Source organism: Balaenoptera physalus, assembly GCF_965194825.1.
Source record: "Balaenoptera physalus genome assembly, chromosome: 15".
Lineage (NCBI taxonomy): Eukaryota > Metazoa > Chordata > Mammalia > Artiodactyla > Balaenopteridae > Balaenoptera > Balaenoptera physalus.
The window spans coordinates 51,167,345-51,185,772 of record NC_138894.1 but is presented as its reverse complement, the minus strand read 5'-3'; the positions used below and the strand labels follow the sequence as shown (position 1 = coordinate 51,185,772).

General features: G+C 37.8%; 3 protein-coding genes across 8 annotated transcripts in view; 1 reads left to right on the top strand and 2 right to left on the bottom strand.

The window, feature by feature from the left end:
* PPP4R3B (protein phosphatase 4 regulatory subunit 3B) overlaps positions 1–4,143 on the bottom strand; it is a 62,048-nt gene extending 57,905 nt beyond the window's left edge. The window contains 2 exon segments of the mRNA XM_082426253.1: positions 2,371–2,426; positions 3,773–4,143. Coding sequence (XP_082282379.1) covers positions 2,371–2,426; positions 3,773–3,914 — 198 coding nt within the window. The 5' untranslated portion in view covers positions 3,915–4,143.
* A 193-nt stretch (positions 4,144–4,336) lies between these two features.
* The window catches only part of LOC309643539 (uncharacterized protein), a 412,666-nt gene continuing 398,574 nt past the window's right edge, over positions 4,337–18,428 (top strand). For all 3 annotated transcript variants that reach the window (XM_082426315.1, XM_082426314.1, XM_082426316.1), the window contains exon 1: positions 4,337–4,613. The gene's annotated coding sequence lies outside the window, so the exon portion shown is untranslated. The remainder of the gene's footprint in view (positions 4,614–18,428) is intronic.
* PNPT1 (polyribonucleotide nucleotidyltransferase 1) overlaps positions 14,407–18,428 on the bottom strand; it is a 42,182-nt gene continuing 38,160 nt past the window's right edge. For all 4 annotated transcript variants that reach the window (XM_082426254.1, XM_082426255.1, XM_082426256.1 and 1 more), the window contains 2 exons: positions 17,239–17,286; positions 14,407–15,685 (listed from right to left, as the gene is read on the bottom strand). In XM_082426254.1, the coding sequence (XP_082282380.1) occupies positions 15,551–15,685; positions 17,239–17,286 (183 nt within the window). In that variant the 3' untranslated portion in view covers positions 14,407–15,550. The remainder of the gene's footprint in view (positions 15,686–17,238; positions 17,287–18,428) is intronic.

Below are 18,428 nucleotides of genomic sequence, written 5' to 3'. Positions count from 1 at the left end.
ACAAGATTTTGGTGAAACAAACATATCTATTACAAAGAAAATAAGTCTAACATAACTCCTATATAGCTCTTTGACTTCTATTAGAAAAGTGCAGTCTATTTAAACAATAAAGAAAATAAAACAACTGACTCCATTTACACAGGTTTTTCATTCTTATACGCAAAGGTTTTCCAGAGTATTCTCACTGCCAAAGAGTTCTCTTAAGCTTTAATGTTATTTAGTAAAAGTACCTCAATTAAGGAAAAAGATATTTTTAAAAAGCCCTACTAGTATATTATTTAAAATTAATTAATTACAAAAAACATTTCCTCAATGGCATAAAAATTTTTTTAAATATTTTTCTCCTGCAATACTTACATTTTCTAGCAGAGTAACATGACACACAAAGTTATGTCCCAAAGTTCCTAAAAATATTCACAGAACCACTGTGTAATTCTGGACTAACGATGGGGGATTATTTTATACACAAACCTCCGCTATAATGTGATCTTTCTAGTTAAAACAACAGCTAAAGGATCTTGTATACAATTTGAGAAGAATCCATAACATAACTAATTTGTAGGGAGTCACACTTAAGAAGACAGTTCCTGAGAATTTTATATTCATGCAGGTAGAAAAAAATGGTTACAAAATATTGGTATTCCTTTCCCCCCAAAGCAAGCAAACAAAAAAACAAACCAAAAGTGGCTATCTGGTAAAAGTCAGTACAAAGACAGAGAGTAACCATCTGCCTGGCTGACTTAGAAATTAAATTTACTTAAATTTACCTTAAAACATCTAAGGTATAGGAAACAACTTCAGGTGTTCAATACAGAACAAATGTTTGATTCTCCAAAAAAGACACATAATATTTTCTTAGCAAAGGAAAAAACTATTAACTGAATATGGAAAATTTAAAAAATATTTCAAAGTACTAAGAATGCACTGTATACACAAAACAATTGTTTAAAAGTAAGACTTTTACTAATAACGCACTGTGCAATAGACGTAATTTCATTCCTCCAAGTGTGAAGTATTTGTTTCTGAGCATCTAAATTTTCATTGACCTTGAAGAAAGTAAGCACCGATGATGCAAGTATAATTAATTTATCTTTTCCTTCAAATTATTTATCTTTTCCTTCAAAAACTTCTACCATATTCACTTTACACACTCCACACACAAAAAACTGGAAAATAATTTATCTTTTCCTCCAAAAATCTCTACCATGTTCACTTTACACACAGAACACACACAAAAAAACCCTAGAAATAATCCAAATGTCTAACAATAGGTGTATATCGTACATCATACAGTGTTTTAAAAAATGCCCAACTAAATCTACATTAACATGAACAAATCTTCAAAGTAACGTTGAGTGAAAAATGAAAGTTGCAGAGTACATGTAAGAATAGGAAATCAATTGTGTAAAGTTTAAAAACACACAAAAGACTACATATTATTTATGGATACATACATATGCAGAAAAGGTATAAAAGCATGTACAGAAATAATACACATCAACTTCAGAATAGTGGTTACCTATAGGGAGGGTGGAGAATGCATAGAATGAGATGGGTACAAAGGGAGTTTTAATTCTAGCCACAATGTTCAACACTATAAAAAGATTTGAAACAAATATGGTATAATGTTAACATTGTTAAATTTGGTGGTGTTACACAGACACTCATTATATTATTCGCTGTACTTCTCAATTTTGAAATCTTTCATAATAAAAATGAAAACATTCACAGGATAAAGGAAAAGTTGAATCACTGCAGCCATTTCCAGACTAGATAATTAGCACACTAAAACACAACACAGGCTTTCTTTTCCCAAAGAAGACAATAAGTATCAACAGAAAACATTGCATAATAGGCAGTGTACACTTTCATGAAATATCCATTGGTTATTATATTAAAAATATACAACAATTAAAGAACAGGATTAAGTGCTTCTACTTCAAAAGCTTTATCTCTGCATGAGTCAAAGGATCCACTTTCACACCACTAACAGGCTTTCCTTGCTTTAAAGAGTACCCCTTTGAATTTTCTTTTATGCCATTTCCTTTAAATGTGACTGAGAATAAAAGGCTTAGTGTACAAGGTATAGAAGATACCTGGCTAACTGCAGTTAAATAAGACTAATGAATACATTGTTTTCCAATATAAACTAACAGTGGCTCAATTCAAAGATAATAAACTACTTCCAGAACAAAAGCTTTCACTTTTCAGTTTGAAACTTTTAACCTGCAAGGGAAATACATATAGCCTGTAATTGTTTATCATCCATGTTTTTTTTTTTTTGTCAGAAAAGCTTTCCCAGCTTTGTCAGATTAATACTTCCCTGATCACAGATGAAGTCTTTCAAATTAAAGATAAACAACTACTTGCCTGCTGTTTCTGATATGCAGTGTTTGGATTTATCTTTGATTCCAAGAGTAGTGATCCTGCAAGTTAAAAAAATAATATTTATAAGTTTCAATTTAGAAAACACAGAATAAAACATCAGAATACACATTAAAAAAACAACTTTTTTCTTCCCCCAGCAGGACATCTGAAGTAATCAAATGTATTCCAATTTACATTCTTCTCTCAAGATCTGGGCTTCATATTTAATGTAGAACATATCATCCTAACCCCATATACCCTTTAAAGGAAAAAATTCATCTAAGAACAACATTCAGACCAAGAATATGCAGAGACTAGATGACTTATTATAGTTTTATTGAAAAGAAAAATTTAAGGTCTAAATGACCACCTGAAGCCAAATTTTTTTTTAACAAGGTTATTTTATTGCATTTCCAATTTAACAAATAAAACAAATTACAAAGGACAACAACAGGGATTTAAGTACTTAGTACACAAATACAGAATTGCATTTATCCTTTTCTCCTTAAGAACAAAAAGCAGGACACCTCATGTAAAAATAAATGTCCATGACTACTTAAAAGAAAAAGTGCAAGAGTACAAGATATGTCAAAAATAAACCGAAGACTGCTATTTTTCTTTAATCTGCACATATCAGTTGCTCAAATCCAGCGATCAGATACAGTGAGGAAGGTGTTTTACTTAAGGCTGTACATTTTATAATTTTAAAATATTTCACGTTAAGACTCGTACAATAAATCAACGAATACAAGTTTACAGTCTGCTCTGGTGTCCTAACTTGTTTTGGTTGTAAAGTATCCACTTGTTCACAGCACCTTCTACAAAGATAGCCTGGAGGGATCCCACACTGAAGGTGTATGTGCTTGTGCGTGCGTGTATCGTGGCAACAGTCTGCAATAACCCCAGGAAATAGGTGCATTTTGGTTTACCCCAGCACCTGTCGACTGTGGCAACCGGGGCTAGTTAGGAAAATCAGTTAAAAAAAAAAAAAAAAAAAAGACAGAAAGTTAAGTTTCACTAAACCTTTTGTACCAGGCATATAATGGGATAAGAAAATAATGGGGGACGGGAAGGGTCAGTTCACTAGAACGAGATCACTACCTTGTTTCTCACGACTTCCTCTCTTCTCTCTCACACTCTTCCCCCCACCTCTTTAAGAGGCGAGACTGGAGAGGAAGGAGTCAAAGGTTTAATAAGGAGAGGAGGCGGGGGAACAGAGAATCGGCGTCCGACTGAGGATAAATCCCGACAAAGTAGTTTGTCTTCACCGTACTGAAGTGCAGACAGAAAACCAATGCGCTGTCCCAAGCGGTGGCAGTAACAGTACTCGGCCCAGGGCCTAAACCCCAAGGCTGTGCCCAAACCGGAGGCATGGTCCCCTATCCTACGGTTCCAATAACCTTACCGTCGGACTCTGCCCGAACCAGCAGCGACATTCCCTTGAGCTCCTCCACATAGGTGGAGGAGACGTGCCCGGTGCCTCGGTCGTCCCATTGCCGGTCTTCGTTCAGGGTATAGACCTTCACTCGCCGCCGCGTATCCGACATGGTGGCTGCTGTCCCCACAGCTCCAGCCGCCGCCTCCTTGCTCACCTCGTCCGCGCCCCTCACTCTAGAGAGACGGTAGCGGCGGTGGCAGCAGCGGCGGCGGCAGGGGCTCCGGAGAGGCCCGAGTTCACCATGGCTCCCAAGGTTCAGCCGCGGGAAGGGGCAACAAGAACCACTGAGACCTTTCCGCCCGGAGTCCCGGTTACCTCTCACTTCACCCCCGCACACACCCACCCTCCCCACCCTTTGCCCCCCAGAGCTCGCTCGCTCTCTCGCCGCCGCCGCCGCAGTAGCTACTACAGATCCGCCATCTTGTAACCCGATTCTCCCTGCCTTTCTCTTCCTCCTCCAGCAAGCTCACACGGGCTGTCCTAGCAGGGGCTACGGCGGCCGACGAGTCCAACATGAGGCGCCTCCGTTTCTGCACGCACGGTGTTCTCGCGAGGCGGGGTACTGGACTGAGGTGGGTGGGTCTAAGTGCGACTTCCTCCTATCTCGGCCCCGCCTACTGCTATGGGATCTCGGTTGGGTGGGCGGTCCTTGCGAGCTCCTTGTCTTAGCTGGTGCCGCGAGAGTCCTCTCTGGACAGGCGGCGGGCGCGGAGTCATGGATTCGGCTTCGTGCGGATTGCTGGCTTCACCCGGCGTGTGACGAGCCGTGGGATTCAGCTCTGTGGAAAACACAAAGCAAGCCTGGGAGGTACGCATCCTTGGACGGGACTCACCCTGAGCAAAAGGGAAGCAAATGTGCTCGCACTCCTTAATGGAAGCTCACCCTTTCAGCCTGTGAGAGAAAAACAGTTTAAACCTCTTTCTGTGAAGAGGTTAGCCCTTTAATGCGACCCGAAACCCCCTGAAACTCGCTATGGAGTCTGTTACAGTTAAGCATCTCCTCAGGAAGTGTCCTGTGCATCTCCAGGAGACTGTAACATTGTACACAAGTGTATCGTTAGGCTTTTGGTGGCTGGCCATTGAAAAGCATACTTTCCGCTTCATGAAAATAGTGTCCTTCCCGTGTTTGTAACGTCGGGAAATAAGTCTTCAGATAAGTTTAGGGAAGTGGCGGGGAGCTACTTTCCTAACACATCGAAGAGCACTGTTTCGATATTTTTGAGTTTCTCTTGCTGACATTTCTCGCGTTCTCTCTCGGGAGGTCTTATGCACTGAATAAGCGAGGGAGGAATTCTCTTGGCGTTCACGTTGTCAAACATCACATTAAGTGTCAAACATTGCGTGGTGGATACAAACCATGCACTGGCCCCCTGTTCGTTTTGGGTAGAATCCTTTTGTTCGTTTTTAAAGACAGTCTCAGCTTGTGCCGCCAGCTTTTTACAACCCATTAGTCTGAAAGGTGAAAGTCAGGCGAGATGCACACGTTTTACCCTGCAGCGCATCTTGGGAGTTGTAGTCATTCCTTATCAATGGTGTTGTCAGAACGTGCTTATGTTTTGACCAGATCTTGTGGGTACACCCTTCCGCTGTACAATAAAACGTGAGACGTCTTACACAGAGCAGGCGCCTGATAAAAATTAAATTCTCGTTTCAACATCTGGATACATAGGATTTTTTAAAATCTAAATATACTTGGATTAAATAGTTATAATATACGTGGCAATAGAGCCCGTTAATTGCTGTGATTGATGTGGACGAAATGCATTTTGAGCCCAGAGAAAATAACATTTCTGTCTCGGGTCAGAGAAGGCTTCACACAGATAACTTTTGAGGCACACTCAGATAACTTTTGGGCCTGATGTTAGAGGATCCCTGAGTGGGAGTTTGGCTTGAAAGGTGTTCAAGGCTGTGGGGACCAGGTGAACAAAGTCAAAATATGTTACTGGCCTAAAAAAATGTATAAGTTATGTATTAAGTTAAAGGAATGAGAACTGTACAGAAGTCACTTTGACACCATACATGTTAAAAGTTTACTGTTCTACAAATAAGATCTAACTCTGGAAAAAATGGAAATAACTGGAGTCATTTCCTGTATTTATTCAATCATTCAGCAAATATTTGTTGAGCATATACTATGTGCTAGACATTGTTCTATACAGTGAATAAATAGAAAAAGTCCTTCTTTCATGGAGCTTACATTCTAGTGCAGGAAGACAGTAAACAAATCTATGCCAGGTACTGATAAATGTTATGACCAAAAAAAAAAAAAAAAAACAAAATAGAGTAGCAGAAGGTTAGAGAGTGAGTATGGGAAGGGTAATGGTGTCTATTGAGGGGAGGCAGTCTGCCATGCATTTCCCTAGGGGAAAGGAGAGCCAGAAAGCAGCAACTGCAAGTACAAAGGCCTTGAGGCTGTAGCATGCTGAGTGAGTGAGAGGGATAGCAAGGAAACCAGTATGATTGGAGTGGAGTGAGAAAGGGGGGAAATGGTGGGAAATAAGGTTGGGAATGAGGGAGAGGCTGTCTTGAAGGGCCTTGGGTTTTGTTTGAATGAGTTGCAAATCCATTGGAGAGTTTTGAACTAAGGAGTGGAATGATCTGAACAGTGTTTCAAAGCATCCCTTCCACCTTCCCCTTAGTACCCCTTTTGCTATACTCCCCAATATCTGAAATAAGGGAACAGAGTTAAACCCTTAGCACTCATCTCTGCCCCTTGCTGGATCCTCAGGCACAGGTTCTTGTTTTTTTCTTGCCCTAGGTCACAGGGATTCTCTCTTTCTTCTGCAACAGGCCGATCTCTAACATTTGTAAGGTCCAGGACAAGCACACAAATGGAAGAGCATATACCATATGTCTAAAGATTTAAAAATTTTAAATCAAGCTATTAAATAAAATATATTTTCTTTTCCTACCTTTGGTATACCCTGAGAAATATATTTTCATATTGCCTGGAAACCAGATTCCAGATTCAAATCTAGAATTCTTGAACTCCTCAGAGTTCCAGAGTCTCCCTTTGGCTTCTGAAGTCCTTAGCCTGCCTTCTCTTCTCACACCTCAGCTCTGCCTGCACTTAGACAGCCCTCATGTGCACACAGAGGGTACCCCAGCCTTTTGTCCAAGCTCTGTCTATGTCTACTCTCCCTGAATGTAGTCACCCTTTGGCCACTCCTCAGGAGGACAGAATTTGGGAAGAGGACTGTGCAGACCCTGGGAGCAGGCTTGGCCTTTGGGGCAGGGAATTCCAGGGTGCCCAGAGCATGGTCTAGAAAGGGAGGAGTGGGTTCCAAGTGGACACATCCCTTGGTTTCATGGACTTCTCATCCCATGGAGAGAAACATAGACAGAGGGCCAGAGCAGGATTCTCCAAGACACACTGAGGGCAGTAATGCACTGCAACAATGTGTATTCCCCAGCAAAGGTTTTCTTCAGGCAAGTTACACTCCAAGGGTTGAGATAGATTTCTATATCTGTATATGTAACATTTATACCTACCACCTTTTTTTTTAAACACAAATAATGGAATACCGTACATACTGTTGTACTAATGTACCCTAGTTTATTTAAACCATTTTTTTCTCTATATATGTCATTTCCAATAGTTCGTAATTTCAAACAATAAATGATTGTACAGAAGTTTTTTTATGTGTGCCAATATATGCGTAGGTTAAATTCCTAGATCAGGGTTTTACAATTTTGGCACCACTGACATTTTGGGCTGGATAATTCTTTGTTTTGAGAGGCTGTCCTGTGCATTACAGGATGATTAGCAGCATTCATGGCTTCTACCCACCAGATGCCAGTAGTATTGCACCCCATCCTCCTGTTGTAATAATCAAAATTATCTCCGATCATTGCCAAATGTCGCTTGAGGGCACATTACACTTTTTAATTCTTGAGGATTAAAAAATATAGTAATCTCTACAGAGTAAACTGGGTTCTCAGTCTTATTGACTCATGTCCTTGAGATGTAAGGCTTTCTGTTTTTACCCTTCCTAATTCTGTTCGATGATTTTGTGAAAAACTTTTATGAAAGTTTTTTTGCTATATTCATTCATTTTTTTCCTTGAGGTGATTAATCTTTAAGGCCTTCCCCATTTAAATAAGTCATCAAAACTGATAACCTACATCCTCTTCAGCTACATTCCTATTTCTTTTCCCCTTTTCAGCCAAACTGTTCAAGGATTAAAGTTGTTTATACTCCCTACATTTCCTCACCTCACCACTCACTCCTTAATTGAACCTATCTATTCTGGTTTCTATCACCCAGCCCTCACCAAAAAGCTCTTGATAAACTCACTAAAGACATCTTTGTTGATAATGCCAATGGACATTTTTCAACCCATTTTACTTGATCTAAGTTAAAACTGACACTTATTTGTCTGAACTTCCTTCTTTCCAGTCATCTCATGATGACTCCTGCTTTATCCTTCAGATGTTACCACAATTATCACTTACGTAGAAGAGCCTTCCCTGACTTCCTTGACTAGGTCAAATCCCCTTGGAACCAAAAAACCCAATTCACATAGATTTAAATGATAAGACAATTTATTGGCTCTTGTGAATAGAAAGTCTGAAGATAAGATGAACCTCAGGGTTGATTTAATTGAGTGACTCAAGAGTATCAGTGAGAACTTGATTTTCTTCTGCCTCTCAATTCTACTTTCTGCTCTGCCAAATCCATCCTAAGGCTGATTCCTTTTGTATCTTAAGATGGTAGCCAAGATCTCCCAAGGCTACATAGTTCTTCACCCACATCAAAAGAGAGTTTCTTCACATATCCCCAGTTGCACTGTGATTATACTAACTTAGGTCACATGCCCACTCCTGAACCTAGAGTTTTGTGGTCTAGGGAATGTCATGTACTGGACTGGCTGAGGCAAATCAGGGCCCATGCTAGTAGTTGCCGGTGGGGTTAGTCCTACCCAAATCCCATGTATGTTACACTATGTGATATGGGTAAAATAGATGCTAGGAAGACAACTAGAGTATTCATTTTATCTTCCTATTACACACTTATAGCACCATGCACCCCTCCATTGTAGCATGTCATACTTGTAGCTTTATATTTATTTGTATGAGTTTTTATTAATAACTGTCTCCACATGTAGATGAAAAATTTTCATGAGCCCAGGGAGTATGTTTTTCTCACCATTGCATCTCTGGTACCTAGCTAGCATCCCATTCTTCTGAGGTGGTAGGTGGCAGTGTTACAAGGGCGTGTATGGGTATGAGTGTGTGTGTGTATGTGTGTGTGTGTAGGGATGGTAGTCATTTGGTTATGTGGGTTTGGGAAGTGGAGTCAGGCATATAGCCCCTCTCTGTATAGACTTTTACCTTGCCCTCAAATTCTCACCCCTGATCCTTTGACTTTTTTTTTTTTTTTTTGTGGAGATAATTTGTTCTCTTTTCTTATCTGATCACCTCTGGGGTCATATAGATTGTGACTTCCTCTGTTCTGCTAAATTTACCACTGCTCTTCTATTTGCTTGTCATGCAACCAACATTTATTAAAATATCTTGTCTGCTATTGTCTCTATTGTTTGCCCTTTGCACTCTACTTTTTAAAAAAATTATTTAACTGTGTTGTTAATTTTCCATGTTTAACCAAGGTATTCTGTCATGTTTTTATGGCTTTTTAATGTTTAGTTCTCTAATCCACTTGAAATTTTTTGTATATATGAAGTAGGATGTCAATTTAAAATTTTTCCTCCCAATGGAGAGCCAACTGTTAACATCATTTATAGATGAAATAATTTGAAATGCTATTTAAATCATATTCTTTATTAAATTCACAGGCACACACACACATATACACACATATATCTAGATTTGAGTCTGAATTCACTATTCTTTTTCCATTGTTTTATTTGGCCAACTCGAGTATGACAGTTAATTGCTATAGTTTTATAGTTTGTTTTGATTTTTGGTTGGTGTGGTGGCCTTAAAGTGCACCACTCTGATCTCCTTAAAGAGAGCCTACTCTGGGGAACATAGTTATCTGACAGCAAGCTGCCTTTTGGGCTCCACCATTATGTTTGTGCCACAAATACCTCCAGCTGCTCCCAGCCAGTGACTCAGCACAGCAGGGATATAAAACTTGTCCTCTCTTGTCCAAAGCAGAACTCCTCTAATGGCAACTCTGGCTTGGGGAACTTAACAGCCAGGATGAGACTTTCTTGGAAATACACTAGTCAGAAGCTCCACCCAGTATTTCCTTCCCTTCCTCCTTTTGCAGAGGTCAGACTTGCACTATGGTCTGCAGGCTCTTCCTGTCAATTCCTGAGCCCACCTATTTTATCCATCACAGACATTTCCCCCAATTAATATCTTGCATGTCTGATCCCTTCTAGGCATCTGCTTCTCTGAGGACCAGAACTGACATAGGTGATACAGGCAGTGATGTCAGAAATCAGACAGTAAGATGGGGTTTGGGGAATGGTTTACTCAGTCCCTGGCACGAGGTGGCCATTTGACTGCTGATTTCACAGGTAGTGACCTAGGAAAACATCCTAGAAGGGGTGAATGCTGTTGCCTATTCAACAGTTCAGGATTTGAAAGATATGGGAGAAACAACGCTTATGAGGAGAGCAGAGGTGGCCAATTAAGTTGTACTACTCCCTTGCAGAGGGCTAATGAATTGAGGGCACTTAATGCACAGTTAAAAACTACATTTGGGAGCCAGGGGGGCTCTTTGGTCTTCATAAAGAGGCCCTTATTCCCTGCAGTGGAAAAACAGATATGGGATTTGACAGTTACAGAGCTCTAAAGATATTTGAATGCTCAGTCTAGGGAGGTTTGCTATGCAGCTAGGGCCCTGGTTGGGAAAGCCTGAAGCTTTGAAACATGGGATGGGTGCCTGTGAGTATTTTGGCTCTGTAGATATCTCTGGATGCTCAGGGACTGCAGAAGTGGCTTATAACTCCTAGTAAGAGATAACACTTCCCCCTTGCAGAAAGACCTCCTCCATAGTTGCTCCCATTTCTTCTCCTAGCTGAGAGGCTATGGTAACTAGGGTTAAATCTGGTTGCAATATGCCTGGGGATTGCTTTGCCTGATAAGGAAGGAGATTACGCACCGAAGGAACTGAAATAATATGCTGGCATGTACTAGCAGGAGCTGGAGGAGTACACTTGGGATTGGATTTTTAGGGTGCTTGATCAAGGGGGCTGGAGGTTAAGACTGAATAATCAAGACTTCATTGACTTTGGGACTGAAGATTTAACCCTGGTCAGGACCACAGGGGATGGGGCAAACTCATTGCTGGTGTAGCTCCTTGAAGCCCGGAAAAAGTGAGAGAAGTGGAAATGAGCTCATACCATGGCAACGTTTGACCGCTATTTTGGCAAACATAGGTGGGCACTGCTCGCTTATTAGTGCTAATTGTTTTATAACAATTTAAAGTGTTTTATAGATGATTATCTGCAAATGTTTCTGTTCTCCACCTCTTTTTAATCTCATCACACTGATTAGGACCTTAGAACACTGATTAGAGTAATAGTGGTGATTCTTGTTTTGTTCCTGACTTTAATGGCAACATCTTCAGTGTTGTATACATGTTCTTAATTTCTGATAGATACCACTTGCCAAGTTAAGGACGTTTCCTAATATTCTAAATTCTCTAGGAAGTGTACATCGAATTCTATAAATTGACTCTTTCGCATCTGGTTATTATATGGTTTTTCTCTATAATTCATTATAGAGATTATATGCTTACCCATTCTTGCATTCCTATAGAACTACTTGGTCCTAATAGCTATTGCCAATATTTTATTAAGATAATTTATCTGTTTTCATAAATGATAATGGCCTACATATTTTTATACTTTTTAAAAAAAATCATCTCTTCTAATTTATGAGTCCTTGACAATTGCATTAAATTTTATAGTCAATATCAAAACTATAGCCAACTACGCAGTTTTGGTTTTCATGAGACATTGGGTATTCTTCAGTGTTTCCCAACACATGCAGGATAAAGTTCAGAGTCCTAAGTCTAATATTCGAAACCCCTCTACAATCTGACCTCTATTTACTGTCTTCTTTATCCACTGATAAAACTGTTCCACTCCATAGGCAACCTTTCCCTTTATAATCATCCTTTAAAGCCCAGCTCAAATATCACCTCTCCATAATGAAGTCCTATTCAAATTCCACTTCTTAGAAACTTTCACTTTTTCTTCTAGTTAGAATTAACCTATTCTTTTCCTATCTTTTTATGACTTTTTTAAAACCTTTACTAGACTGCTCATCAGTCTGGCTTTCATAAATTGACTCTATATTAGAGTATATATGTCTCAGAAAGAAACAAACTATTCCATCGTTTAGTACTGTACTCATAATAGGTAGTTTTAATTACCTTTAAATTAATTTTGTAAATTTCAGACTTATTTTGAAACTTGTTGCAGTGATTTGAGATATGCTTGAGATGGTAAAACTGGAGTTGTTTTAATTATCTCTGCAAAAGTCACTTACGCCCCAACTGCTTTCTAGGATATTCAGGTGAATATCCAACCAATATGTTGGTTGGTGACTTCATACTCATATTTAATAAGTCAGACATCTTTCTCTTCAAAACTATTTTGCCCCCCCAGGTTTACTATTCATGTCACAGATCGTACGGTCTTCACAGTGCTCAGGCTGAAATCCTCAGTCCTAACTGCTTCTTTTTCTCCCCCCCAACTACGTCCCCTTCTGAGTTAATCTAAGTCTATCCATTTTCTTTTTACATTTGTTTTGCAGTATGTTGGTATTGGCTCAGTCCATTTTTTCTGAACACTCTCCCTTCCCAAGGAGTGAGCCCTTGAGAATTCTCTGACTAGCTGCTTGCACCAAGTTTAGGGTTACCAGATTTAGTAAACAAACATACAGGTTATCTAGTTAAATCTGAATTTCAAATAAACAAGGAATATTTTTTTAAAAATATAAGTATATCCCAAATATTGCATGGGCCATAGTACACTGAACATTTGTTTACCTGAAATTCCAGTTTCACTTAGCATTGTTATTTTATCTGGCAATCCTAATCAGGTTTGACACCTTTCTCAAGCTGAGCCTATTGTTTTCTCCTCCAGAAGTTGAACTCAGAGACAAGTAACTTCCTGTGGGATAGCCATCTTTTGTCCCATGATATGAAAATACATTTGCATAGAAGAAAAAAGCTGTTATATGGAAAGCAGCACAAATGAGAGGCCATGAGACTCCATAGGTAGGGAGAACTGTCTTAGTTCCTGATAACTTGACAGTCCTGGTTCAAGTCCGCCATAGGGAGTGTGACTTGCCTTCTGTGAAATAAATTCATGGCCCTGTGATAAAATTCCCCTTTGCTTTAGCTTAACTTAGATTGGTTTCTGTCCCTTGATACCAAGACACATTCTCTTTTCCATTTATGCTGCCTACCACTCTAGTCTCTGATGAGCCTGAATTTTGTAAAAGCTTCTTAAACTTTTACACGACCTCGGTATCTTCTGTCTTCCTACAAATAACCAGGCATATTCTTGCCAGATTAAATGCTTTAAAAATATCACCTTGCACTGGCTATCTCGTTTTATATTCTTTAATAAAATTTGCTTTCTAATTCTGGTGAAGAACAGGCACAAGACTAAGGAGTACAAGACTGTGAAACTGGTTTACAGAAGGGAAAGGCTGCTGTATATTCTAGACATACAATACCAATAAAGTTGTTAGTCTCTTTATCTGGAATTTTCTTTCCCAAATAGCTGCATATCTTCCTCCACTTCATTCAGGTCTCTGCTCAAATGTCACCTACTCAGAGATGCTATTCTGGATCACTTTATCTAATATAGTACCTTTTTTTTTTCTTTTTAAATCACTCTATCCCCTTACCCATTTGTTTTTCTTTAAAGAACCTACCACTATCTGAGATGTTGTATACTTATTGTTTCCATCCACTAGAATGTGAGCATTGGAACTTTATCTGTTTTGTTTACTGATGCATCTGCTGTACACATTATAGTACCTGGCACATAGTAAGTGTTGAATAAATGAATGCCATGCTTGGCTGAACTGAAGTGAGAACGATACTGATGTTAGATCTAGAAATTCAAGATATTCTATAAGAGAAGAAAAAATGTATTAAAAAACTGTAATTTATGGGCAGGGAGACGTCAATAACAAAGGTTATAAAGGAAAAAGTCTTTAAGTACCTATATTGCACTAACTACCCAAATGGCAACTCAATTTGATTTGAGTCATTATAATTTAGAGATCTTAGCATATGATAGCCGTCATAGAAAGCCTTTTTTGGAAAGCAGGGAAAACTACCAAGATGTGAATGTGAAAAATAAGAAAAGTCCAGATATAAAGTGTATGCTCTTGGTTTAAGTGGAAATGAGACCCTTTTCGGGGTTTGTAGTTAGTGACTTGTATTTTCACTTTGTGGCACTACTGGTCTCTAGAGTTTAAGAACTAGCTTTATTTTTCCATATTATTAGCAGCTGGGAGTCTTTCTGAAAAATAAAATCTAAAACTCAAGAAAAACATAAATTACAATTTTGAAATTGTACCAGTAAGGGTTATGTCTTAAACAGAAGACAAAGTGAGAATAAAATTGTTTTGTCACTATTATAAAATAGAACAATGAAATGTACAAAGCATATAATTTAAATTTAATCTTTCATTTTCAGTTGATCTTCAATAGTTCAGAAAGTATATCAACATTGCCTGTCATGCTATTTTACATACTATACATATACATAATCAATGTTTACTGACTTAAATACCCACATTTAAAAAATCTTTGGTCAGCTAAATTTTTAGTATTTTCTGAACTAGTTAGCCCTGAGTCAAGAATTTACAAATATTTTATCAGAGTTATAAAAGGAAGAAGATTCTAAATTATGACTTCCACGAACCATTTACTTTTTTTGTGGAATTATAATGTGATATATTAAATAATGGGAATGAACATCATCTTACAGCTATTACTGATAATTATATCAATAGCCTCTATACATGGCTGTTTCAAACATTTATTTATTAACTGAAAATCATGATTCCTCCATCCCTTCCACCAAGAACATCCATACATTAGCAACATACACACACAAAATGACCTAGTTCTGTATGATGAGTAAATTATTTTTCTGTATTTTCTAAATTTGAAAAATGTATTACCTCATTCTCAACAGGATCCCATTTATAATATTTACTCCACTATGTTTATGGTTTTGTGACCAATTTGAAAGGTGGTATATCATTAAAAGCAGATCAAATTAGCTCCCTCAGCTCCTTACTATATCTGGTAACTGTACTAAAGAAACAGGCACTGGTTTTGAATATGGTAAGTTTCAGTTTGTGAAACAGTTGTGGGTAAGTAAAGCTATTATGCAGAAGTAAGCCATAAGATGGCTAAGAGTAAACTGTCACTACTGTATAGGAAGAAGAAAAATATGTAGGAAGAAATCCATCATAGCAGCAAATGTGACCTATTATTTCTAAATTTTTCAGATATTTCAAAAGTACAGGATTTAAAGGGTAGTCTTTTCTAAGACGTATAAATGATTTGCTTTTAATAATAAATATGTATTGATTTATAATGTAAGTAAGAGTAATACAGGTAATTCGGAATTAAAAAATGGAACATGTAAAGTGAGCAATTTAATACAAATTAGAATATATTTATATTATATATAAATCTACACATTAGAAATACTACTGAAATTTTGCTATACAGAATATCACTCTAGAATTCTTAAAAAAAAAAAGTCACCAGGAAGAATTAAATGATGACTATGAAATAGATTCTCCCATTACAATACTGCTTCTGTCATTTAAAGTTTTGACAACAGTTGTAGCCGGAGACTGGAGCACTTTACGAGAAAGCCTCATTCTTCCATCAGCTGGATCACGTCCAAAGTATTTCACCTGTGTTAAAGAAACAAATATACTTTTTAAAAGTTACAGCACATTGACTGATACCCAAATTATTGGGTTGGCCAAAAAGTTCGTTCGGGGTTTTCCCTGAAATGTTAATTTAAATTTACATGGTCCAAATAAAGCAATGATTAATGTTTTCACTTGTTTACTGAAATCATAGCTCAGTGCTAACTGGAGGTATATGCTAATAAATATAATTTGGTTAAGTAATGATTATAAAAAAAGAAAAGATGGGGGGATTTAGTTGCCCAATTATAATCTTCTGTTAGACTTATCTGTGCCTTATTCTTATAAGAATAAGAGGTGTTTTGTTTTGTTTTTTCTGTTTTTTTTTTTTTTTTAATAAGAGGTTCTCATCTGAACCTAGATAAGGGCTTCCTGAGCCTAAGTATGCTACCAACTATATAGGATTATGCTTAGGTCACTCACTGTAACACTCAAAGGACCATCTATCACACTGGAGGTTATTTGGCTTGAACACAGACATTGAAAGTCAGGGGGAAATGTGGTTGTCTTTTTACATCAGAAGGGACTTAAAAACTATCTTATACAGAGAGATTATGTTTTAGTTCTTATCTTTCTCTAGAGGCTACTTGAACAGTGGGACTACAGATTGGGAATAAACCAGAAGTCTTAGTCACTCAGGTCATGGGTATCAGGAACAACTGGAACAGAATGTGGTGCAGCCAAAAAAAAACCAGACTGTCAACCACTTCTTTCATCTACTCATACAGGACTATTAAAAAGGTCAATTTTGTTATCAAAATTCTAGAACTGACATCATGGCTTTCATCAAACTCAAAAACTTTTAGCCTCAAGCAGTATAGAAGCAATTAAAGACTCAACTCCTCAAATACCTTACCTTATCAAGAGTAAGGCTAAAGAGTTACCTTATCAAGTTTCTTATATCCTGTCTCCAAATCACTGACTCTGCATAGCCATCCCTGACCGGCTCATGTATTTTTTTTTTTTTTTTTTTTTAAAGGAATTCCTTTATTATTTATTTATTTATTTATTTATTTTTGGCTGTGTTGGGTCTTCGTTTCTGTGCGAGGGCTTTCTCTAGTTGCGGCAAGCGGGGACCATTCTTCATCGCAGTGCGCGGGCCTCTCACCATCGCGGCCTCTCTTGTTGCGGAGCACAGGCTCCAGACGCGCAGGCTCAGCAGTTGTGGCTCACGGGCCCAGTTGCTCCGCGGCATGTGGGATCTTCCCAGACCAGGGCTCGAACCCGTGTCCCCTGCATTGGCAGGCAGATTCTCAACCACTGCGCCACCAGGGAAACCCCGGCTCATGTATTTTTAAAAGCTCTAAAGGGGACTACTGTCCTAACTAACATGTAAGCTCCTTGAGGGAAAGAATTGCATCTAAATCCCTAATGAGTCTGTTTTAAGCAACCCTAAAGTTAAAAAAGAAGCACAGCATATAAATAATATAAATCACACATGTTGATTTGATTCTTTCAGCTTATTTGATGAAACAAATAATTGAAACTTCAAGTATAATTTACAACTTTAAGGCTAAAAGGTTGAATACAAGTACCTGAATTTCTTGGCCAACTTCTAATCCTAAAGCAGTGGGATGTTTAATCTGAAAGAGAACGTGTTAATCTATTAGTTGTCATGCATAATTACCTACTATGCATGGTAGTACACATTTTTTTCCAAGTGGAAAACAGCTTTATTGGTTTTTCTGATTATAAAATCTGTTAATTATAAAGATTTAAAATAATACAGAAGTATTCAGATGATAGTAAAAATCATCCAAAACCCCTCTGCTTGTAGATAACTAATGGTAACACTCCAATGAGTATCCCTTCAAATAGCTATTTAGTGTGTGTCTTGCATTTATAAAAATGGACCTTACTGAGCTTGTTGTTTTATAATACACAGATTTTTATTCAATAACATGTTGAGATCTTTTCATATTAATAAATGAAGTATTATAATTGAATATTCAAATTACATTATTTGTTTAACCAATCCCCTAAAGATGGTCATTTAATTTGTTTTAAATTCCAGTGTTGGAAATGTTAATAATCAGTGAATCTAGGTGAAAGGTATATGGGTGTTCGGTCTATATTTTTTCAACTTTTCTGTAGGTTTAAAAAGTTTCAAAATAAAAAGTTGAGGGAAAATAAACTGCAGTGTTGCAATTATTATATATTCATATAGTCTATCCTCTCAGAACAAAGTCTGAGAGGAACTTTGTGGTGGAACTTCTAGGTCCAAAGGTACTTGTATATTTACCAAACACTCTCCAAAAAGTTTGCCCCACTTTACATTCCTATCAACTATCAACAGTGTATGACAGTGTCCATTTTTTCTCTACACTCTTATTTATGCACATTGGGAATTTTCAACTATCTGAAAAGTTGAAAAATGGTAACTTGGCTTTATTTGCAGTTTAAAAAATTGCTGTTGATACTGAATATCTTGGTTGGCTTAAAAAAAAAACAACAGTTTTTCCATGTTCTTTGTTCATTTTCCTATTGATATTCATCTTTCTTACTGACCTACACAAGCCCTTTGTATATGAAGCCTCTGTCATATAAGCATTTTTTCCCCTAAGTTGCTGCTTGTCTTTCAAACTTAGTGTAGTTTTGCCATAATTTAAAAAAATCATGGGGTCAAATTTTATCACTTTATTTACATTTTTGGCTTTGATATCATGCTGAGAAAGATTTTCCCCAGTCCCAAGATCATTAAATATGCATATTTTCTTCTAGTGTC